Source organism: Tyto alba, unplaced genomic scaffold, assembly GCF_018691265.1.
Source record: "Tyto alba isolate M040663 unplaced genomic scaffold, T.alba_DEE_v4.0 Super-Scaffold_2, whole genome shotgun sequence".
In the NCBI taxonomy this organism is placed as follows: Eukaryota; Metazoa; Chordata; class Aves; order Strigiformes; family Tytonidae; genus Tyto; species Tyto alba.
Genome location: NW_024881282.1, coordinates 17,124,908 through 17,149,584, shown reverse-complemented (window position 1 = coordinate 17,149,584; position 24,677 = coordinate 17,124,908). Strand labels below are relative to the sequence as shown.

Here is a 24,677-nt window from a genome sequence, read left to right as displayed (position 1 = left end):
TGGGTACTGAAAGATTTATGCTTAAGACTGCTAAATAGATGCTATAGAAAGAATTTGAATACAGCTCTTCCTGCAAAATGCTCCTGAAATTGCCAGCATGTAGCATCATTAAACTCACTAAAAATAAAATGCCCTCAGGCTTGGTAAGAGCAATTGCTTCATAATTAGGCTCTTGGGAAAGAAGCTGGGGTTTAAAGTAAGACTTTTCTTTTAAAAAATGAGCTCTACCAGATGAACAAATTTTTGAACTTCATAGTTGGACACTTGGAATCCATTCCTGCTCACACTGGAGGGGTTTTCCATACACTGTTTCCAAAAGCAGAATGCAGTGTCATAAAAACATTGCAGAGTTATCTTAAAACTTATGCACAAGATTTCACTGCTTAGGAGTTAATTTTGAACTTGAGAGACAGAAGGTAAGAGAGTCAAACAGTAAGGTAGAAACTGAAGGAGATTCTTGGGTCCATTTGAAGACAGTCTTATTCTCAAATCCTATATTGAAAACTTTTAAAACCTTTAAAAACCAGGAGGGTTTTTTTTAGTATCCCAGAGATTTTTGGAATCTATAAATAATATTGTATACCACATGTAGAATTAATTTAATCAACAAACTCCAGACCTAAGTATTTTAAGATGACAGATGTTAAGCTTCACAGTGTTGCACAATTCAACTGTGTTTCAAAGCTTTTCTTCCAAATCTGTGCAGTAGAAAAACATATAGAGTACTTCAGAATGCAAACAGAACTACTCTTTCATTTGTATTCACACAACACCAAGAAAACAAGCAGGTTTTGATTAACTTGAAAAAGGTCAGTATTCACTCTTTGTTATGTAGACGGAAATGTAGCTCTAGAAGTTACCTCAGGATCAAGTATGCTTAGGCCATGCTCAGAGGAGGCTTTTCTAATCTGCACTTACACCACCTCCAGATATAAAGCATACACACTTCACCTCTCAGTAGACAAACCTGTCTAGTTTCTCTCCAGCATGTTTCTTTGATATTTCTTTCCTTAGAATCTGTGTTTTATATTAAGTGACTCGTTCAAGTCTTTCTACCGTAAGCTGCCCAACATATATCACGTCTGCCCTCCCTCTGTTTAGTGATTAATAACACCTCTGACCCGCATGCCAAATTAGGCATGCCAAGATACTGGATTTTTTGAGCTAAACAGGATATTTCTGTTCTGCTGACAAACAGTATCTTAGTGCTAGCAGTCAACACACTTATGCAATCTCTTTCTTGTTTTGGGGTACTTTATGGGAGTAGGAACATGCAGTCTGCAGTGCATTTTCAAAGGCATGGGGTGTCGTGCATGAGAAAATAACAGCTCACCTGGAGTTTTCTGAGAGTTTCACAAATTAAGCCTTCCCAGTCTGTGGCCATTGTGGCCCACATAAACCTGGTTTTCAGCCATTTCTCAGAAGAAGCCTGCTGATGACAGCATGGGAGGGGTCTTGCATATCACATGACAGTCTGGGCGTGGAATCAGGCAATTAAGCAAATACATAGACTTTTGGGTCCTACTGCAGCAAAAGGGTAAAAAAAATGAGATTCACATAATTCAGGATGGAATACATCATCCCCTGGAAGTTTATTTTTCTCTTCAGTGACTATAGAAAGGCTACAGATGAGTAGCTTAACTTTTGTGTGACTGACACTGGGTAGTGTGAGTCCCATCCTGAATGACAGTGTTGTGAGGTTATTACTGGTTTGCAGAGATATGTCTGGAGAGGAGTTTGAGTAGAAGGAAGTAAGGGAGATCTCAATGACATCTTGAGGTAGAATGTGGATATTAAGTAAATTGTTCCCGCTGATGAATGCTGAGATTGCTGACTTGAAATAAAAGTAGAATGGAGAGACTTTCCCTTCAGTCTTCGTCCCATACCAATTAAAAAGGTATCCTGTTTGCTGCCAAACTAGAAATCACAGAAAGAAATAATAAAGCCCAAATGGTAAGTCTGAAGCACCACTTTGCCATATACCATGGCCTTTTCCTGATTTTCCTGCTGTACAACTTAAGGCAGAAAACAGATGAAAGAGAAGTCCAATAAGAAATACAAATAACTTCAAATGTTTCTTACAGAATTATACTTGCAATAATTTAATCTTAAGGGTGAATTTTGCCGCATTCCTTTAAGAGGGAAGATGTTTCAGCTTTCATAAAATAAATACATAGTGTTGAGGTACTGTGTAGTTCAGTCTTGCAGATGGAATGAAATATGGATAAACAGGATAATGAACATTCTGGGGAGGTGTAGTCTTTACTGCAGTATGTAAGAACACTTTCCAGCTTCCAGTTCCAGGTGCATTCCCATCCTGAATCCTGGCCTCATGCTGGGATGAGATTTAAGAAACCACTTCCTTATATATTTACATGCTCCAAATGAAATGCAGCCTAAATGTGCAGGAGGCTAAGATGTGGTTGGCTAAGTCCAGGCTGAGGAGTACACACGGAACTTACTCTAAGAGATAGCCAGGGACATACCCTGACTTTGATCCTTATGAAACTATTTCCAGGTCTTCAAAACAAAATTGATGTTCTAGAAGTCATTGATTTTGTTCTTAATGTAATCATAAGAATCACTTAAACTTCATATTCTCCAGTAAATGCTGTTCTTGGCCTGGATTAATCTCTAGGAGTTGAAAGGAAACTGGTATGGAGTGTAGAAAGGTATTCCACTGGTTCATATATCCATCTGGAGATCAGCTTTCCTGAAGGACTGTTTGATTTCCCAGAACTTACCCTGCTTTACTTCTAAAATTCACATGCTTCTGTGAACTTCCATGTTCAGTCTGCCCTTCTGCCTCTTCACATGGTCTTGTTAATTCTCTCTCTTCTCTAGTTCTGAGAGGTGGAACTATGCTATTTATAACATGGAACTAGTCATCTAGACTATGCTTACAGACAACAAAGTATGATTTTATAGGGTAAGTGTGAATCTCTTTTAGTGTGAGATTCATCTTTTCCTGAAGGAGCTACTTAGCACAGGACAGATGACTGCTAGAGTTCCCATTTCAGTTCATTGATTATAAAGAGAATTGAGAGTGAATAACTCATATTCAGATTACTGTATCAGAGATACCTCTGTCTAGGTGAGCTGAATCTCACCCACATAGTCTACATCTTATAAATTTGCAGCCTATATGGTTGAAATACTGCTTCTTCCCTGTTTATGCCATCTACTTTTCATGTTCTTTATTTTTACAGTTATTTAATTATGTTATATAGTTCAATGCCATGCTATGCTGTTTAATGAATGTATTTTGTTTGAGTAAAATGAAGTTTCACTGCATATTAATTTCTCTCGTACAATCTGTGTCAATCCACGTTACTTCTTTCCTAATTTGATTGCTTTTTGTTATGTTGGCAATGGAATAACTCCCATCACCACCTGGCATGAGTATCGTGCTGTCTCTCAATAGTGTCCCTTAGAATACTTTACTGATTAATTCAAAGCTTGACTTTCCATGACTTTTGTGAACGGATATGATGATTGTTGTCCAAAAAGCCATGTATTGCCTATTGAAACAATCAGTAACATGTGACATTGACTGAAAGAGGCAATGGAGTATTCATTAGTGCTGATTCTGTCCACTTTTAGCTAAGAAGAGAAATATTAAGAGCATTTTATCAACCAAAGAAACTGCGGTGGTAATTTTACTGGTGATCATTAGAGGAAGATACAGAAAGGCTGACATTCTGGCAGATGTTAATCAGCAGGGTGATGACCAGAGAAACTGTAGTGTTGCAGCTACAAAGAATGCAACTCCGTGTCTCAACTGAACAGTAAAAGCATCTATAATAAAATACACAGAAAAACGTGCTTTTATAAAAATTCCTTCCTTCCTTCCTTCCTTCCTTCCTTCCTTGGGCAGTTCAAATATTACATCATGAAAAGTTCAGAAAGTGTGGATAATTTTCAGCTTTAATTTTTCCAGTGTAATTTGTGTTGCAGATTTTTCTTCTTGGAATTAAAAGATACAGTATTACAGTGAAAAATCAGTGACTGCAATATAACCTCAATTATCTAAATGTCAGGGGAGACAGAAAACATATGGACAACTGAAATTTCAGAGAATTACCAATATAGCTAGTAGATATACTGGGGTGCAGGGCATATCATAAAGTTTGGACTATGGTAGAAACTGCCATAACTATTGCATTATAATGGTCCATGTTTGACAGTATTGAACACAAGTACTTGAAAAAGCACAAGCCCCATGAGCTACTTATGAAATGTTAGGTACATATATCAGACTTCTTTCTGGTATGTTAATTTTGGTATTTATGCCCTAAAATACAAGGATTATGTTCTTTATCACTGTATTTGTTGAAGCATTTATTAAAATCCTCACTGTCTGCAGAACTGTTTGATAGTTCTTTAAAAAACTTGCAAAATTCTTTTTATCTGACTAAGATCTTGTGGTCAATAAGTTTCACAGGCTTCCTGCTTCCATAATCTTTAAGGATGCTGATGCCATTGTCTCTTGCCCTTCCACCCTGCACCACTGTGAAGAGCCCACCTCTGTCTCCTTGAGTACCTCCCACAGGCACTGGGGGCTGCTCTTAAGTCCCCCCTGGGCCATCTCTGCTTCAGGCTGAACAAGCCCATCTCCCCCAGCCTCTGCTCACAGGGCAGGTGCTGCAGCTCCCACCATCTCGGTGGCCCCCACTGAGCTGGATCCAGTTTATCAATCTCTGTCTTGTACTGAGGGGCCCAATGCTACATGTAGTATCTAGGTGTGGTCTAATGAGTGCTGAGCAGGGGGTGATAGCCACTTCCCCTGTCTCTGTTCATACAGTTCAGGCTATCATCGGTCATCTTTGATTCCAGGAGTCGTTGCTGGCCCATGTGCTACTTGCTGCCCACCAGGACCCCAGGGTCTTTCTCGCAGAGCTTTTCCTCAGGAAGTTGGCCCTGGGCTGTATCAGTTCCAGGGGAATTTCTTAACTCCTTCCCAGGGACAGGACATTGCACGTGTCCTTGTTGAATTTCATGAGTTTCCTGCTGGCCAATTCATCTCGCCTGTCTGTGTCCCTCAGGATGGTAGCCCTGACATAGAACAAACTGACCCATCTCCCTAGTTTGGTATCAACTGCAGACTCGATGAGAGTGCAAATAAAGTTATTATCCAGAAAAGAAGTACAGATTTTGTCAGAAAAAGCAGATACACTTATTCAGTAAAATTCTAGCTAGTTTTTTTTGCATAGAGTATTTTGAAAGGTGTTAACTAACCAGCACACATTGCATGCACGTAGAACAATGTGTCTGTATTTGGATAGGAGAGGGAAAACATCCTTCGGCAACAGGTGAAAGGAGAGATGGTATTTTAAGATGGAGAATAATGTTCTTCTGTGCAGGGAGAAAAAAACCCACACCCAAACCAGAAAAGTTAGTTTTCTCATTGAGAAAAGTTAAGTGAGGAAGACAAAGAACATTAAACTGCAATTAGCTAAGTCGTTACCCCTTTCCTTGCAGCTTTCTATTTTTTTTCACTCTCAAGCTCTTTAAGAGGAAACCGGTATCATTGCAACTGCTGTTTGTTATTATTTCAATATTATAAAATTAAATTTTATAGAATATCTCCCAACAGTAGGAGAGTTTCAGGATATTGGCAGATTAGTCATAAGTAATAAGAAACTATTTAGTAATAAGCTTTTCTTCAGCTAAGTATAGCATCTATGCTTTATATACTGTGGCTGTAAACGGGGTGTGGCACACAGAGAAACTGTTTAATATTCCAGGTTTTCCTGCCAACTTAAAATTAGAATGATTATGAACACATACTCTCTTAAGCAGATGTAAATATTTCTGGTGATTAAAATAATAGAAGCACGAGGCCACAGCAGGATTTGATACATGTGGAAACTCAACTGAATTTAAAGAAGTATCTGTTACTCTGTAAAAGGAGGATAAGAAATCAAGACATGGAAAAGGCTGAAGAATGTCTATGTTTAATTACTCTATCTAAAGTCTGTCTTTGTGATACAGTTATACATATAATCTATATATATTAATAGAATAAACCAAATAAACTTTTAACAGCATAATATATTTTTCTTCATACATGTAACACTGAAATGTTTTCTCAAGGAAGAACATCCTTGAGCAAAGGATGGTTATACAGTACATACTTTCCAAAGTAATCCTGTATTCACTTGATCACTTGTGTAGAACATCAAGGCATCCAGGAGTGTCTTCATCCTGAAATGCACTGTAAATTTTTTTTCCTGTGTCATATGAGAATAAAAAAATTCTGTTTTTTCTGTATATATGTATATATATATCAGGAAAATGCTGAAGGGTGAATGTTCCTTGAATGAGACATTCTTGAGAAGGGCTCCATTAGCAGTTAATTTTATCTCAGCAGGACAACCGACTCAAACTAAAATTGCTAGTGCAACCTGTGTTAAGGGCTTTTATTTATGGATGACACTGAGTTAGAGACAATACTTTAACTGTGCTTATCTCTATAGTGAAGGCAGTCCAACTTTTTATTTCCTATTTATTTATTTATTTTGCAAAAGAACGTTGAACAGACCATAGAGACAGGGGCATAGATTATTTTAAGGTGAATGGGTACTAAATATTATAACCCCTAGGAGTGAGACAATAAATACCTCTGCAGGCCTGTGAGTATTTTGGAGATGGGAACAATAGTACACAAGTACCCTTCAGAGGAAGGTGAAAGGGCATACGGTTAAGGGTAAATTTTCTACCTGAAAGAAGACAGCAATTTTTGAATTTTCAGACCCATTTTTTTGTACATATTTAGTTTTAATTGTAAGCAAAACCGTCTTCTTGATACGAGCATAATTTAACCCATTAAAAAAGGAACAAAGAGCACACAGACTTACTTATGTCTCTCGTGAAAAAAATTAGTCATGAGTACTCCACTGCAACAGTTATAATACAAATTATATATTAAGCTTTTACAGGAAACCAGCTGAGAAAGCACTAAAACTAGAGCAAATTCTCCCTCCAGTTACTTTTTTTTTAGTGGATTTAATATTTCTGATTGCTGTAGGAATTTCAGATTGGAATTGCCACAAGAGTGACCTCCATGATTACATTTTTTATGTTTATTTCCAAGCTGTGCTTTGAAAAAGGTGCTAGTAAGATTCCTTACACTATCGGAATTCCTGAATATTTCAGATTAAAATCTTTAAACTTGCCATTGCAGTTTTCACTTACAAAATGATATTTCCCACCATGTGTGTAATCCTGTGAGATGAAGTCTAACACTTCAGTTCCTTCATTACCTGTAGAAGTTCATATACATAATGACTGGTGCATATTCATGCATTCATGAGGAAAAGTACAGAAGCAGGGATGTTACTTCAATAGTCCACATTTTCTCTTCTAAACTGTCACGGAATCAACACCCCAACTTTATACTCAGGGAACATGATTCAGTTACAACTTCGACTTTCTCAGTTAACGTAGCACAACACAAGGTTTAGCTACTGTTAGTTCAAAGAGATCTGTTGGAGCTGCCCTGGGGACAGTTTATTAACCTCTGTTCTCTGGACACATTAGAATTGGAGAAATTATATTCTGTTTGCTGGGCTACCAGATTCATCTGCAAGTCATATTCCACCTAAAACCAGTATGAATTAAGAATAAGTGATGATAAAAAAATTACTATAGATCTCAACTTCTGTAAAAATTACTATTTATGTCTAAACCAGACATATGGTATCTATTGAGGACTAACAGAAGCTGGGTACATAGGAAATGAGTTCCCGAAAGTAGAAGAGATTTTTGTTTGCTGCCTGCTGCAAGTGTTATGCATTGTCACTCTTAGCAGTCTCAGGATATCTAGCAAGAAGCTTCTTCTGAATTGATGGGGACACACAACTACTTCAATTAATTATGAATCTTAATCTTTGATTTGTCGAGGACCTGACTGAAAATCTTTTGGACATTTCCAATGACTTGATGCAGAGTTACAGAAGGATTTAGAGAAGGCCTGTGTATAGCAGTGTAAGTAGCTGCAGTGTTTCCTGACTTCTTTGTTTGTTAATTAAGAATAAAAATTATATCCTACATTTTTATAGATTGGTCTAATTTTGAAATCTAAGTTCAACCTCACTTCTCTCTATGATGCTAAATATTAATTCCCAACTAATGAAAGTCCAGTGAAGCTGCCCACAGTGAGTGTAAATCAGTGAAAAGGGATGAAAGTAGGTGAGAGTAGGTCAGGCTATCAGTGAGTTGCTGGAAATATTCAGAGCAGTAAGAAATGATTATTTAACTAGAAAAAAATGTACTAAATCTTAAGAAAGGTAAAACTATCAACCATATGCAAAAATAGCTGAAATATTCAAAACAGAATGTATTTTGTTTTTTAAAAGAAGCAGGATAATACATTCCAATCTTACAGGGACAGTGAAATACCTTTTCCTGCATATGTATCTAGGAAGGATATAAAAATCAAATATACCACTAATAATGCACTATAATAGTCACATTACAAACTCAGAAGCTTAAAGTTAGTTTATCACATGGTAGAGATTTTCTCTGGAGTTTCATTACTGTGTATTATCATCTCAAAGATCATCAAACAGATCTGAGTGCTGCTATTTTTAGCTACCTTGAGTAGTACCTTCCTTTTCTCTAAATCCTATTGACATTTACTTGAATATTTATGGAGTAAGTTGCTCTTTGGTGTGCATAGTGATTTCAGGATCTACCGAGAAGATAGTTTGGAGCGAGCTATAAGCAGTGCTTTATTTTCTGGTCCAATTCTTGCTTCTCAGCCAAGACAAGATAAATCCCCTTCTTCCCCATGTATGTCTGACTCACTGACAGGCCCAACCTGAAATTTTGAAGCATGATGTATTGCTTTCATTGCAGATTCTATTTTAATGTCCTCATATAACCTCGTGAAATTTAATAAGGCCAAGTGCAAAGTCCTGCACATGGGTCAGGGTAATCCCCAATATTAATACAGACTGAGGGATGGATGAATTGAGAGCAGCCCTGCAGAGAAGGGCTTGGGGATATTGGTAGACAAAAAATTAGACTTGACGCAGCAGTGTGCACTTGTAGCCCAGAAAGCCAACCGTATCCTGGGCTGCATAAAAAGAAGTGAGGCCAGCACGTTGAAGGAGGTGATTCTCCCCCTCTACTTTGCTCTTGTGAGACCCCACCTGCAGTGCTGCATTCAACTGTGGGGTCCCTGGTACAAGAAAGACATGGACCTGTTCAAGCGGGTCCAGAGGAGGGCCACAAAATTGATCAGAGGGCTAGAACACCTCTCCTCTGAAGAAAGGCTGAGAGTTGGGATTATTAAATGTGGAGAAGAGAAGGCTCCAGGAAGACTTTATTGTGCCCTTTCAATATAAAAAAGTGGCTTATGAGAAAGATGGAGAGAGACATTTTGCCAAGGCCTGTAAGAGGCAACAGTTATAAACTGAAAGAGTAGATTTAGACAGATTATAAGAAAGAAATTTGTATGATGAAGGTGATGAGGCACTGGAACAGGTTGCCCAGAGAAGTTGTGGATGCCTCATCACTGAAAGTGTTCAAGGCCAGGTTGAACAGGGATTTGAGCAACCTGATCGAGGGGAAGGTGTCCCTGCCCATGGTAGGGGGCTTGGACTAGAAGATCTCTGAAGGTCCCTTCCAACCCAAACCATTCCATGATTCTGTGACGCCATATGAGAGGACCAAATCAAAGTGCCATGAACAAAATGAATTATAACAACTCCTGGAGATTTTTTAAAACAGGAGTTGGGGGAAAAAACCCACAGATTATTGAAAAATTTGTCAAATCTAATTTTGAAGGACTGAACCAGGATTAAAGTTTGATGGAGATACTCAGCATGGAAATTTTAGCTTAAATGCTTAGTTGGGAAAAAGCTTAGTGACTGAAAACAGGGTCACAGAATGGTAAATCATTAGACAACTTTATCAGTACTCATCACATCCATTTTCAACAATCAGGTCAGTCTTAACTGTCCTAATCATTCCCCTGGTTCTCCATTGTTACTGGCAGAGGAACTTCACAGGGATGAGCACGTTAAAGAGTATCCTACAATGGTATTATTATAATTTTTATTTTCAGAGTATGGTGAACATGAGGCAGCTTCAGTCCCATTTTTCTTGTAGTACACAGTTATGTACAATGAAACTCTGATGATGCTACTCATTCAGTAAGTGCAATTTAGCTGTTAAATTAGTTTACACCACTATGGAAATTTCCAAAGGGGAAGAAGCTAACAAAGTAAGTAGGTTTTCCTGAACATTTCAGGAACAGTATATGGTCCCAGATCTATACTTGCTTACAGTGGTGTAACACAACTAACTAGTGGAAAAGTTGTTCTGAAATTAAATCATTCAACAAAGAACAGACTTTGTATTCAATTTTTCATTTTTTTTTTGACTCAGCTCTTTTTGTAGTAACCCCTTTATTTCTGTTCAAACTGGTTATGTCCATCCACAATTTAAAGAATGACAGTGTGCAGTTATTTGGATCTCTGCTAATTCTTCCTTCTGATTTGGAGAATTTTTTACCATCTATTTCTTAGCTATCCAGAATGTCTCTTTAACTTCTGATATTTCTCACTATGCTCATGTATTTTCTTCCCTAGTTTCTACATTTGTCACTAGCCGTTGCAACATACTTGTCTATCCATTTGTCTTTGGAAATACAACCTCCTAAACTGCAGGGAATTGGCAGTCTCTGTGAACAGAGACCCTGAGATAGGCTTGGGTAAAACAGGCAGGCAGGCAGCAGTATTGATTGCTCCTACATGTTTTTTCTATATACAAGTACTATTAGGAGCTTCCAAAAGTGACAAGGGAGCTCTAACAGCTGTCTCAGCTCTCAATTTATGAGAAACCCTCAGCTTCTTATATATATCCTCCTGCACAGTCAGCAGGAAAGGCTAAGGTTCCAAACTCAGCAATGGGCTTGCAGCAGCTAAGTTTGATGTTGGGAAGTATTTGATCATACAGCTGTTCTAGATTCATGCACTGGGTACATTTACATGTAATGCTTACTTTTTGAGATACTATTTCCAATTCTGTTTGTCAGGACTGGAAATTAATCTGAGAGGGTGCAGGTCTTCTACTATTAGTAGAATCTCTGCAGAGAGAAGAATCAGCTGGTTTTATTCCCTGAATAACTTCTTGCTCAGTGCATGATTTCTTCTCACCCTAGTCTTTCCTGAAGCCTTTTCTGTCATTCCTGTAGTGCTGTGGGCAGGGTGAAAGCCACATTAATCATGTAGAAAAACCCAAACTAATCCTCGAGGGCTGCGTTTGCTTGGGCATGTGTTAACGGACGCTGTTAACAGACCATGTTGCAGGTGTGTGGGCAAGCAGACTGCAAAACACAATGCTGTCAATAAAGCTGCAGAATTTCAGGACTTCAGCGTTTCTCAGGCTGCCTTTATCCAGAGCCAGACGGCTTCTGTAATTTCTTTTGTTCCTGCTTCCTCCTGAGGGACAGCTTTCTTTAAAGAAAATCAAGGATAAGAGGGAGGTATGGCCTGTCTGAAGAGACCAGGGGGATCAGGCTGCTGAACTTGATGCGTGAAGGCAGGGAATTCACAGTCACATAACCTGCATTGTAGAGAGAGGCAACAATTTTTACTTGAAAATAAGAGACAGGTGCAGTCAGAAGTCTGTAGCAGTAGCATCTATTTGTAAATTATTCCTATACTGGGAAGAGCTGTCAGCTAATGAGAAGTTATAGACTCTTCACTGTTTTTGATGGTGATGTTTTGTTTTTTCTAATTCTTTTCCTGATATACTTTTCTAGAAGAGTAAATAATAATTGCAAATTATAATCATGTAGCACCATTCTTACCCAACAGCAAACTCAGCCAGGATAGTGTCAAAGCTGCAAGCAATTTCTTATTTAGGAAAACAGAATTTTTTGTATTGCTGCTATGGAAGAATGTTGTCATCGCTCAGCTGATGGCATACACAGTTAATGATCTTCTTTGGTTATAATGGTGATGAACCACTATGCAATTGCATGTCAGGTTTTGGCTGCACCTGTTTGCAAACTCAGGTAATTATGCTCTGTTGTCTAATTGCTTATTTTATGGATGTTTTGCTCACATGTTTTAAGCAATGCTATTTGATTGCAGGTAACTAATGGTAGGGTTCTCTTCTCATTATCATACTTTAACATTTGATTTGTCTGATTGCTGCAGGTGGAAACAATAGGTGATGCATACTGCGTTGCAGCAGGGCTCCATAAGAAAAGCCTTAGTCATGCCAAAGCCATTGCTCTGATGGCACTGAAGATGATGGAGCTTTCAGAAGAGGTTCTCACTCCAGATGGGAGCCCTATTAAGGTAACCCCTTTGCTCTTTATTCTCAGGTAGTCAGTGGTATGTAAACCTGAATAATTCTGTCATGATCTGTCAGTAGAAATCTGTTTATTGCTAGAAGAACTTAAAATTGCATCAGTGTATCACAGTCATTTTTATAGACTTATTCACTGGTTCCCATCAACAGTCATGTAAGCTGTGCCTTACTTCTGTAAGCGCAGGTAGAACGCACAGACTAGTTGTTGCCTTGTCGTATGCACTGAATGCCTGTTTGTGGCTGGAGGACATTAGATGCACTCCTGGAGCAATTCTTCCAACTCACTTTAGTGTGAGTAGAAGACAATTCACGTGATACAGGATTGTCCCATGCTACAAGCCAAAGCACAGTATGGGATGACAATAGGGAAATTCACTTCAGAAGTAGGCTCCTGATCTGAACTTCAGCACTAGCATAGAGGAGCTCAGAGAGTTCTGTGTCTCTAAGGGGCCATATGCCTCTTTTGTAAATAGCTGTTGACCTGTATAGAAGAAGAATGTGTAGACTGCCTGCTTTTTCTCAGTGCTAATATGCTTCCTTCCCACGCTACTCCAGTTCCTTCTAGATTGGTGCAGGAGGTGGAAAAACGCATGTCCTTTTGTACCGTTTTAAAATTCCAATGCTGTTCTACTTCTCTTGACCTTATACTAACCTTGTAGCTGCTGGCATTTGGAATTAGTAATGTTTAGGTAGGAGACGGGGATTCATGAGGGAAGAAAACCATGGAGATATATATGTGTCTTTCTTTTTCAGGGGTCAGATTACACACTGTTTTCATTATGTGTACTTACTCCTGTTTCTGGTTAAATTGTTCTTCCCATAGTACAAATCTTTTGTTTTCAAAGAAAATGAGGGGTATTGTGTAGGACAGTTATTCAACACTGTCTACAGCCCATAACAAAAGCCATATGTGGCTGGATGAGAAGGCTGGACACGCTTCCCATAGGACTATTTATATCATGGTTGAAATGCACTTTGTAAACTGCAGTTCCTTATATCTGTTAAAAAAATAAGGGTTGCATCTGAAATGCTTCTCTCTTCTTTTTCTTTTTTTCCCCAAAATTGATAGACTGTTTTGAAGTTTAAAACTTGTCAGAAAGGATGTAAAATTTTAAAAAATGTGTTCAGGGATGTTCTTATGATGCTCCATGTGCAATAAAATACTTCTGAGTTCCAACTCTTTTCTATCCATTAATTAGATCATATCTTGAACTATATTCCTTGAACTCTTTGTATATGGTGAATTGAGAGTTTTAATCTAAGTGAATTGTTCTGCCCAGAAAGGAGAGTGTGGATGCAAGGCAACCAAGCTAGAAATTCTATGAAATATGACACCAAATGAAAATATTCAAATGACAATATATTGAGTTCTGGATTAAATATTTTTATTTTTAGATATCAATGCTAATAATGATATTTTTTTAAATGTTAAAATATTTTATTATTGAAAAATGTCCACATATTCAGAAGAAAAAATATCTTGGGCTATAGATCTTGAAGAATATTTTTTAAAGCTTCATGTGGACATTCATCAAACTCAGAATAATAATTAGAAGACACATGTCTGAAGATACCAGAAGACGTAGTGTTTTCAGTTTTGAAATAAGGCTGTTTCAAACAGGTATTAATCCTATTAAAATAGATTTTTCTGGGTTGTTTGTTTGATTTCTCTATTTTTCCAAAGACAATAGCTGGTTAATACATTCTAGATATACTGTCACCTGCTGGGAGAGCTGTCTTTCAGATCCTCTCCATCTTTTCATTTATTTCGAGTGACTGATGCAATTGTTGGGAAATTTTGAAGGTGTATGTTTTACTTCAAGAGTCACAGTTTGTTGCTATTTTCATTACCACTCATTATTTTTCAGAAAATTCCTGATGATTTCAGTGGCTGCACAGGAAAACCTATAAAAGAAAGACTATAAAGACGGTGCAAAGGAAAAAATGCTTGAATACAGTGAAATTCTAGGAATAATCAAATATTTGCAAAAAGTGCTTATAAGACTCCTTTAGAATTCAGAAGAAAAAAGTGAGTTCATCATACTTAGACTGAAAGTAGAGGTACTGAGAAGGTCTTCAGAGGGTATTAATTGTCCTCCCTTCAGTTTTAGGTGCAATAGATTTCAGGGCAGGAGGAATGGTGATATTGTAGAATGTTGCTGTTATCTTTGTACCTAACCTGGTAAATCATCGTGTTTTAAAAAGCTTATATTTCATAGAGGCATCTTAATTTGATTTTTAAATATATTTATATTAGGATTCCTCTCACATGGATGTCTACCCTGTAAAACTACTGAAATAAGGACTTTTGGGGAAGTCTACTTTATTATGTCCTAGTTTAGGTGTCTACTCTAGGATGAGATGAATCACGCCCTAAAAATGTGTATTTTCTCAGTTGTCTGGAAGGGTAGTCTATAGACTTAGTCTAAATGTGGATGTCTACACTGTATGATTACACTCTTGTCAGATGAGTCCTCCTACAAATGGCAAAAAACACGTAATTTTTCTTAGTGGTTATGTCAATGATCGTCACAGTTAAAAACATACGCATTATTTCTAAATTGAAGTGGCATGGTTTTACCTTGCAGACAATGTTGAATTGACTAGAGTGATCCTTATTTTTGTTAGCTGCCAGTTTTCCACTTAAAAAACCGTGAAGGTGCCTATCACGCCACAGAATCCTGTTAACAAACATCCCATGTACATAATAATGTCTTAAATCTGCGTCAGGGGAAGTTCAGTTTGGATTTTAGGAAAAATCAGTCAAGTACTGGAACAAGATCTCCAGAGAGGTGGTCGTGGCCCCAGGCCTCCAAGCCTGCTGGTATTAAAGAGTTCTGACAAGGCTCTTAGATATGTGGTTTAACTTTTAGGTTTCCCTGTGTGGACTTAGTTCTGTAATCTACCTGAAGTTTAAGGAACCCCTAGGTATGTGTGACAGTTGCTATGGACTCGGCTCAGAACCAGTAATAGGAGACTTATTGCGTGACACATTTTACAATTAAGCCTTGCCATTCAAATATTTAAATATTCATTAACATTACATACAAAGTACACAATGTAGTCTATAAGTGGCCTGACTTCTAAACAGTGAATTAAACTGTACTATAACGTGATACTTTGAGCTGGTCCTGTTGATATGGATGGCAAAACAAGTGCAGTATTTTGACTGTATTTTGACCTTAATTGTTATCTGTGATTCATGTTAACAAGCACAAGTCACATTTCCTGAGTCTTTGCCAAGTGTGTTGAATATAGAATTCTGATGCAGCTTTTGTTTTTTTGTATCAAAAAACCTACATCAGTATTTGGATATTTGAAAACAACTTGAAATCAGAGGGCAGTTTTCCTCGTGACCAACATTTTATACCTTGGACAGCTTTCATGAGTTGCTGTGACTAAACTCCAGCATTATTCTTCAGGATAGTCTGTAACTATTTTGAAAAAGACAATTACTTCACTAAGTCAGAGACAATTTTTCAAAACATAGTTCCTAAAGATAATGGACTTTCTGATCTCAGGAGTAAACAACAGTGTTCTGTTTTCACCCCACTCCCCCAACAACTGGCTGATAAGTCTTGATTAAATAGGAGGAAATAATTTTCAGCCATTTTATATAATACATGACGCCACAGTTACTTGAAGTTCAATTTCTGTTAGACTAACAATTGCAGCACAATTATTCTGTTCTGATTTTCTTTTCTAGTAAGAAGCAAACATGCTAAAGTCTCCTTGGTGTTTGCAGGATATTTCTTTTAACAGAGGCATATCTCTTGTTTAAGCTTTTTGAGGTCAGCACTGGAAACCTCAGAAGTTATTCCCCAGGTTTGCGGGGTGTGACTGGTATGATGCCTGTTTAAGAGGCTAATTACTTAGGGGCAAGATTTTTTTAGATAGTCATTATGAATCTGTTTGGGTTGTCCTGGTTGCAGAGATTTCAGCTCTGGGGAAACCTAACTGCAATTATGAAATGCAGTGCTTTTTATCTGATGATTAGATATGTCTAACTTTATGATTATGGTTTATGGAATATATGCATTTTCTAAATTACTTTGATGGATACATTTTGTTATCATCTCAGGACTGAATTCACCAGAATACAGATACTTTTTGTAGTGCTTGAAATGTTCATCCCTGTGATAGCAGTGGATATCTTATTAAATGACACTTAAAATCTCAAAATTAGGAAGAAAAAGTAAATGAACAAATGAAAAAAAAAAATCACATAAATGTGAATTTAGGATGAGATTTTTACGTATAAAGTACATTAGCAGACAATGAAATGAAGTTTTTTGTCTGGGTACACAGTTACCATCTAAAAGTATTAATTGTAGCGATCACAGAAATACCTTGTTTGTACAACTATGTATACTTTAAGAAAAATCTGCCCCTTAGAGCAGTGCTCCTGTGGCCAGTAAACAGCGAGGGCCTGCAGGATGGTGACAAGGTGTTTGAAGCAGATCTGGTTTATATCCAGCTGATGCTTCCACAACCAGAGTTGGAGCTCATAGCATACTGATGAGAGCACCCTGGTGTGCAGCTGACATGTACTAAGGCATCTGACACTTCCAGCAGAGCCAAAGGCAGCAGAAATACATAAGCAGAATGGAGACCCTGAGCCTGCACTCCTTATACCTGCATGAATAGCCTGGGATTTGCAGGGTAATGAAAAAATGTTGTTTTGCAGGAAGAGAGAGTGAGCTATTTTATGGCAGCCTCCACAAATCCCATCATCAGTGTTGTAACACAGCCTGCTCTTTTCGAGAGAAATACTTGTAACAGAAAATGGGCTGCTCATTCTCCTGTGAATGACAGAGAAGGCTTCAGGTCCCTGTATGTTTGTTTTTAAATTCCGTTACTTTAGCATCAGCTAAGGCATTAGTACAAAAGGAGGACTTTTGGCTCAGATACTGCATGGAGAATTGGACGTACATTTATATTCTTTCAGCAAAACACTTTTTAGTCCAGAAGCACTTATTAGGTTTAGCTTCTGTACAGCTAATTGTACGTCATGTCCTATGACTGAAGTTTGAAAATATTGACTTAAAATTGACTCCTACATTTAAATGAGTGCTACTTGAATTTAGGGTATGCTTCATATTTTACTACATTTTTTTAGATAAAGTGGAAGTACATTAATTTTAATAGCTGAAGATAATGCTGTAAGGAGAATTATCCTGAGTATTGACCTTTAGAGATAAAGGTCGCAATGCAGATCTCATTTGATGTGTTAAAACCCATAGGGTATTATTGGTGGCATCACTTTTTATCATGCTTCAAATCTTGCCTAATTAATTAACGTGCAGTGTATGTCCCAAGGAAACAGAAAGGCTTCCTTTCGAGTTTATTGTTAAACGGGCTGCTCTGGCAGAACATACCTAGTTTTGACTAATGAGATTTCCTAAAAGGTTATTCTCTAAGATTATCTGCTTATTTTTATAGTGTATGGAGGTGGTCTTAATAGGGTTGTGAAGAGATACAGAACTGGGAACACACAGAGGAAAAGTAAATGATTTCCATGAAGCTGATGAAATTAACTACAATTATGTAGATTTGTTGTGTACAGGTGTTCCTCTCTAAAACATAAAAGATCAGGCCCTACCACAGTAATTTAAAACATGTTTTGAAATATGTTCCTCTACAGCAGAAAGATGTCATGTATCTCTCAAATTACCATGTTACAATAAATGAGAATTAGGCCTGCAAATATTGTAATCACAAACTGATGCAAATACATACCCTTACCTTTCTTTTTGCTCACCTGCTAATGACTAGTTCATGAAATAATCTAAATAGAGTAGTGCAGAAAATTTCTAGCTGATACTGGCTTCAATTAGATTAATTTATTCTCAGTGGGGTGAGGTAGGTGGGACTTTGTATTTGCAAGGCACATAATCTGGTCCTCAGTTCAGTTGTTTCTTTATTATCAAGATAGAGAGTGTGACTCACTTGCAGCTTCTAACTTTCAGATGTGTGTTCCCAAACCTATTTTATTACTGGATTTATAAAATACACTTAGTGTAGTCTGATTCTATCACTATCAACACAAGAGCTGAGTTTCATCTATCAGCTAGAGAAAGAAGAACAGCATGGCAGAGGGACCATTTCATGTGAGCGGTGGGATTAACCTCCTCTAATTTCAAACACTGACTGTGAACAGCTGAATCTGAACTTGTTACTGTAGCTGTCTGTTTAAATGGAGAGAGTAAACCTATTTTAGTCTGTATTCATCTGATGTGCTTTCAGTGTCTACCTATAATGAAATATTTGAATGAATATTTGTCAGATAGGTCCTATCTCAAGGGTAAACAGGCTGACGAGCTCTCAGGATGGACAATCCTACTGGAAGGAGCTGGACTGAAACACAGGTTCAAACCTTTGTTCAGTCACAGCCTTTCCATTTGAATTTTAGGTATTATCCAGACTTTCTATACTTCATATATATAGGTGACAAATAATGCTATGTGTAGAACCATTTCTGTAGCATGTGTAAGCTGAGTGACTTTACAGCCATGCAGCTGCATTAGTTTTGGTTTGTGTTGTCTATTTAAATACCTGTGGTCATCATCACAGGAACAATGAAAGTCTGAGTTTGATAAACCTCTAATCTCTGCTTTCCAAGTGGTAACTTTTAATAAGCATGAACTCTGCCTCATGAGGAAGGGTACAAATAGTCAGAAGGACTGTGGATTGGAATGGCTTATGTCCAGTGAGAGTGACATGCTTTTCTAAATAACACGGAAATGGACAATTAATTTTAGCATGTGTTGTATCTTCTCCTCGCTCATTAACTATTCCCCTTTGCATTATGGTAATGAGACACTTGGGCCCAAAACACAAGCATAGTGAAAATGCCTTCATTTGCTTGAATATATGCTTTTTTTGAGTTGCTAAGTAAAGAGGCCATTCCTAAACATACAGTGAGGGAGCGTAGTTTAGAGAGTGTTTGTCTGTATAATCCTTTTCAGTGTTTATTGCTTTACTTTTAATTCAGATTGTGGCATGCTAGTTTTATAACAATTTTGTAGTCGTCTCCAAATGTACATCTTTATGTAAGCGGTAAAAGGTTGTCTGGTTTGTTTTAAATTGTGAAAGGCTGAGTGCTGATGCAGTCATTCTCATCAGCCCTGTGTGAAAAGCTGCTGCGTTACTGCAGTGCTCCTTGCTTCATCTGTGGTCTCCTAGCAACTTCACCCTGTACCTAATGTCTACATCAGACTCTGGAAGGTATATAATACCTTATTTCAAGCTGCATAACTTCAAATTAGACATTTCCTTGTGTTAAAAGAAAAAATCAGAGACAGTTCCACAAAAGAAACACTTGCATTAAGAGACTTTTTTTACTAAAAATGACCACTGAGCCAGTACAAGAGTTCTTAGTTTCATGGGCTTACCAACATAAGGACAGCACAACTCCTTTGGGAAGCACTCAGAGCTTCACTCCTCGGGGGGAAGCTTGGTACTTTTTCTTGAGAGCATGCTTGGGAGATGGTGAGCCGAAGTCAGCCCTGGCGATGGTTCCTTGGATTTGAGGAGAGTTGGTGACACCATACCTCACTTTGGTCCATTTGCCTTTGTAAATGTGAAATGAGAGGAGCTGATCTGTATCAGAGTGCATCTCCCCAGGCATCTCAGAAATTACAAGTTTTGTTAGGCCTACCCTAAGTGAAAACTCACTTTCCTCAGCCCTCCAGTCATTTGCACTCAAGTACTTCCTTTTGACTAATTTTAATAATTATCAATTGTTTTAAAAAAATCAAAACCACACCCATTATTTGTAACTTCTACTCTTTTGAAGGGACTTTGCCATATCCAGTTATATGTTGACAGTGTTACTGCATATGTGTTGCAATAACAAGGGCAAGTGGGGTTTAGTGGGTGCACAACAGCAGCTTTGTGGAACAAGCTGGTCTGAAAAACTTGATGTTTATTATGCTGAAGAGGGAAGTTTCCCAAAGGTTTGGATATTCTTTCAGATGGCATGCATTTCTTGTTTTAATTGGGTACTTAGGTAAAGTCTGCAGTAGATGATAAAGGTAGATTTTTCAAAGCTACCAGGGCTTCATCCTGCACCACATAAGGGTCAGCCTTCTGTGTGTGCAATTGCAGGGCAGAGGCATGATATCGGGATTGGCAACCCAGTGTAAGCCCAATTTGAGTTAATTAGAAGATTATGAAGATATTATTTTTCTGACTGCTGGGAGAAAAAGACCTGAAAGATGAGCTGAGAGAGCTAATTAATAACATGAGGATATCTTTGGACCTGGCCATTCTCCTCTCATGTCATGCTTTCTCTGACGTTCTGCAAGTAAGAAGCACAAGCACCTTTCTATCTATACTTACCTCTATTGCAAAGATAAAGTACACTTGTAGAAACCAGGGCAATTGCCCAGGGCTCCTTGTGGACTTTTCCACTGTTTATTAGTTCACAGTGACTACTACGTGTTCACAACTCTGACTCACAGTTTTTAGATTTAGCTGAGTGTCGAAACACCTCTGTAATTCAGTCATATGTCCTGTTCCCTAAGGCAGACAAAACTTTACTATGATGGTTGCGGCTTGTAACTTTCTCCTAGTGCTTCACAGTGAGCAGACAGATACTTTAATTTCCTTCTCCAGGTGATATAAGTACATGTACAGGGAAAACCAGCACTGGCTTCAAGATTTAGATTCCTATGTGGGATTTTGTGGCCACAGGATGTGCAGCTGGATTGTGGGGTTAGGTTTAAGGTCACAGTGTGACATCTCTCGCTGTTCTGATTCTCACGGTTCAGCAGTTGTTCCAGACACAAATGCCTCCAAGTAATACTCCAGATGTCTGGCTAGTAGTAGAGCTGGTTGGGAAATTTCCATGGAAAACGCTTTTTGGCTGAGAACGCTGAATGATCAAAACAAAAAGCTGTCATAGAAATGTCTTGCCAGATTTTCATCAGGCAAATCTACCAGGTTTTGGTAAATTTCTGGTCAGAAAAAAACTTGCTTCAGACTTCAAACAGAATAAAGTGTTGAAATTGTGGAACAACAGTGCATTCTGGTTATCTAGGATGGAAGATATCCTATGATAATGTTTTGGTTTTGGGCTTGGATTGGGGTACATTGTGCAGCTGCCAGAACTTCACATTATGGTTTTGACTGCTCCAATCAATGGAGAATTTCCAAGCTGAAGTTGTTACTGTCCTTGACTCTTTAATCAGGCAAAAAGAAAACAATAGTAACAAGAGCAATGACAACAGAACCCACCAGGTGAATAAATAATTAAATCTGTGATGTACGTAGGAGTTTCAGGAGGTTAACACTGTTACATCTTTACAAAGGGACAATGGACAAAAATTCTTAGAAAGCGAGAGTGGCTATGTGTATAGTGATGTTATATATTTATATAAAAAAAGAAACAAACCCATATAACTTAAAATGATCCATGAATATTTAAAGACTTGGGCTAAGGAACCCAGGGTAGCTGAGTGCTGAACTTTTATTTCTCCTATGTCCTGTATATCTGTTCTCTTCTTCCCTCATTGTGTCTCCCTGTTATTATAAAAGTTAGTCAGGCTTCTGCTATCAACTGCAAGACTATTTTTCTTATCTCCTGAGATGGAGAAGAGATGGAAAACATTACACAAGAACTAAACAAACGTAGTGAGATAATACACAAACCTACAAGGACTTACAGAAGATAAGCAGTAATACACTGAGAAGCAAGCACAGTTTTTGCATAAAACCAGTGGTTTACTGGCTTTTATGCAGTCCGACCATGCCAGCAGTAACAGAAAATGTTACTAGGCTTGAATTGCCACCTCACTGTGTTAATAGGCGCAGGTGATCCCAGAGGCCTCTGAGTGGGATGTAGAGGCAAAGATGCCTTGCCCTTTGCAGCTGCAGAGGTGGCTGCTACCTGAATGTCTGGTCCCTTCAGTGACAGAGTTGTCTGCACCTCCTATTTGCTCTGGCAGCTTTAAAATGAAGGAAGCCTCTTCTGTCCAGTGCTAGTGATACTTATTTATTATTGTCATCTCAATTATGTACGTTGTCTTTTCTAAACTGGGCAATATTTTTGTTGCAGAACCACCATTACATTGCTGATATCCCTTCATTTTCTGTCTTTCTCCCAGAGTTACAATCAATGAAGTACCCTAATCCAAATGTTTCACTTTTTCTGGGGCCAAAATATGCCATAAACTGCAGTTTTTGGCAGCAAATAGGGAAAATCTGCTTCCTCCTTTGATTTGACCCTCCCCTAGAAGAAAGAGATAGTGTTATGCCTCCAGGAGTCCTCCAGAGTGCAGAAGTAATACATCCTGAATAATGCAACTTGGACACACGTGTGCCAGGTGATGGTGCTAGCAGAGCTCCCTCTTCTTTCACCCTGATGCAGGCTGGAGAAAAAGATTCAAGAAAGAGCCTCTTTCCATCTCCTCCTTCTCCCATCTCTCTTGTCTCATACTGCACGATTAGTTCTGGGTAAGGTGCACTGGAAATAAAAAACATAAAAATGAAGCTGAGCTGCATGCACTTTTTTATACTGCATACTTTCTGTTACACATCTAAAGGGCATAGCTCTCGTGTCCGTGACCTATTATTTATCTTGTCCCTTTAATATAATTTTGATGGGAGGATTATGCACTCTGCAGGAAAGGTCCCTTTGGACACAAAGCTTTTTCATCTTGCAAGGAAGAGTGCCTCAATAGTCCTAATAGTCCTTGTATTTTCTGACTCTGGATTGCAAGCAGAGCCTTTCACAGAGTCCCAGAAGAGCTGCCTGTGGGTTGTCTCGTGGACAACAGTGTCTTTCTCAGCCGCACTGGGTAATTCTGTAGATATGTTAACCTTTATGCAGATCTGGCTCCATACTCTGGCATCCACAGTTATGGGATTTTTAGAAACAGCTGCCAGCATCTCCTCTTCAAGATTAAAAAGAATAAAGTATATTTGTTAATGGAAATTCTCTACTTTTCATCCCCCATTCTCTCCAACATGTACACTTCTGAGAAGAAAAGTCAAAGTCTGCAGTTTTAAGCACCAGCTAAAAAACTCCTATCGCATAACTGTTGTCATTATTTTGTGCTAAACAGTGAGTCATTACACTGTGCTATATTTGAGTGAACAGTTCAGATGGGGGGTGGATGCGGGAGGATTATACTTGGCCTTCTGTTTGAAGCTGACAAGTTCAGCAACATTGTTCAACTGTTTCAGAATAGTTTAGTTCCCTAAGGAAGAATGCATTTCCTGTCATAAATAAATCCATAAACTAAATGTTTAATGGTATTTCAGCTTCTTTTTATATGAGACATAGAGTTGGAAAAAATGCCAGTACTTCAGAGGAACTTGGGATGGCCTATTCTGTTTAAATATCTTCCTTAAATTTAAACTAGGGTAAAAGTCATTCAATGTAAATATTCATTTTCAGAGACTTCATATTGAATAACCTGAATATTCTTTTTAAAACCAAACCAATCTCCATATTTTGGTATAGGAGATGAGAGGCAAAGACAGTAGTTTTGAATGGAGAAGATGGGAAAACAAGGCACATATAATCTAAGGATGTTCAGTTAATTAAAGGGCTCTTTTTCTTCTTCCTAGAGAGTGACCTATTTGATTAGGTCAATAAAAAGAAAGGGGAAAGTGGTATAGACAAAAGTGGATTAGATTGTACTGGGATTTCTCCCACCTGTCAGAACTTGGAGGGGCCCAAGTGGTAATTATCCCCCAAAAAGTCCTGATTTTTGTCTAGTTTTGAAGCTTTGTTACAGGAAAAGAGTCAACTTTGAGGAGGAAGATGGGAAGTGATGTATTTCTGAGATCCTGTTTTTCCTTCCTACAAAATCTCCACACCAGGAAACACAAGGCTCTGGATAATTTCTTATTGAGATACAGTTTTCATAGAGTGAGCAATGTGTAATTCTTGACGTTTAGCTAAATATTCTGTTAATGCTTAAAGCCTTCACCATTATCTTAGTATCTAAAATGACAAAAAAGTTATTAAAGCTTACTAAAAGTCATAAAATAACCCAGGTTGGAAGGGACCTCAAAGGATCAGGTCATCCAACTTTTTGTGGGATGGGAAGCCTGGATGAGATCATCTAGCACCCTGTCCAATCACAACTTCCCACAATGGGTACTCCACCACGTCCCTGGGGAAGTTGCTCCAGTGACTGATTCTTCTCAGTTTAAAAAATTTCTTTCTTATGTCGAGATGAAACCTCTCCTGGTGCAAATTGTACTTGCTACCCCTTGTCATCTCCATGTGGCTCCTTGTGGAGAGAGAGCGCCTCTGTTGTCTTTGTAGCTGCCCTGTAAGTACTGGAATACTGTGGTGAGTTTCCAATGAGCCTTCTCTTCTCCAGGGA

At 38.2% G+C, this 24,677-nt stretch overlaps 1 protein-coding gene across 1 annotated transcript in view; it reads left to right on the top strand.

The window, feature by feature from the left end:
• GUCY1A2 (guanylate cyclase 1 soluble subunit alpha 2) overlaps positions 1–24,677 on the top strand; it is a 176,764-nt gene that overhangs the window by 97,989 nt on the left and 54,098 nt on the right. Inside the window, exon 6 of the mRNA XM_032990777.2 lies at positions 12,177–12,320. Coding sequence (XP_032846668.2) covers positions 12,177–12,320 — 144 coding nt within the window. The remainder of the gene's footprint in view (positions 1–12,176; positions 12,321–24,677) is intronic.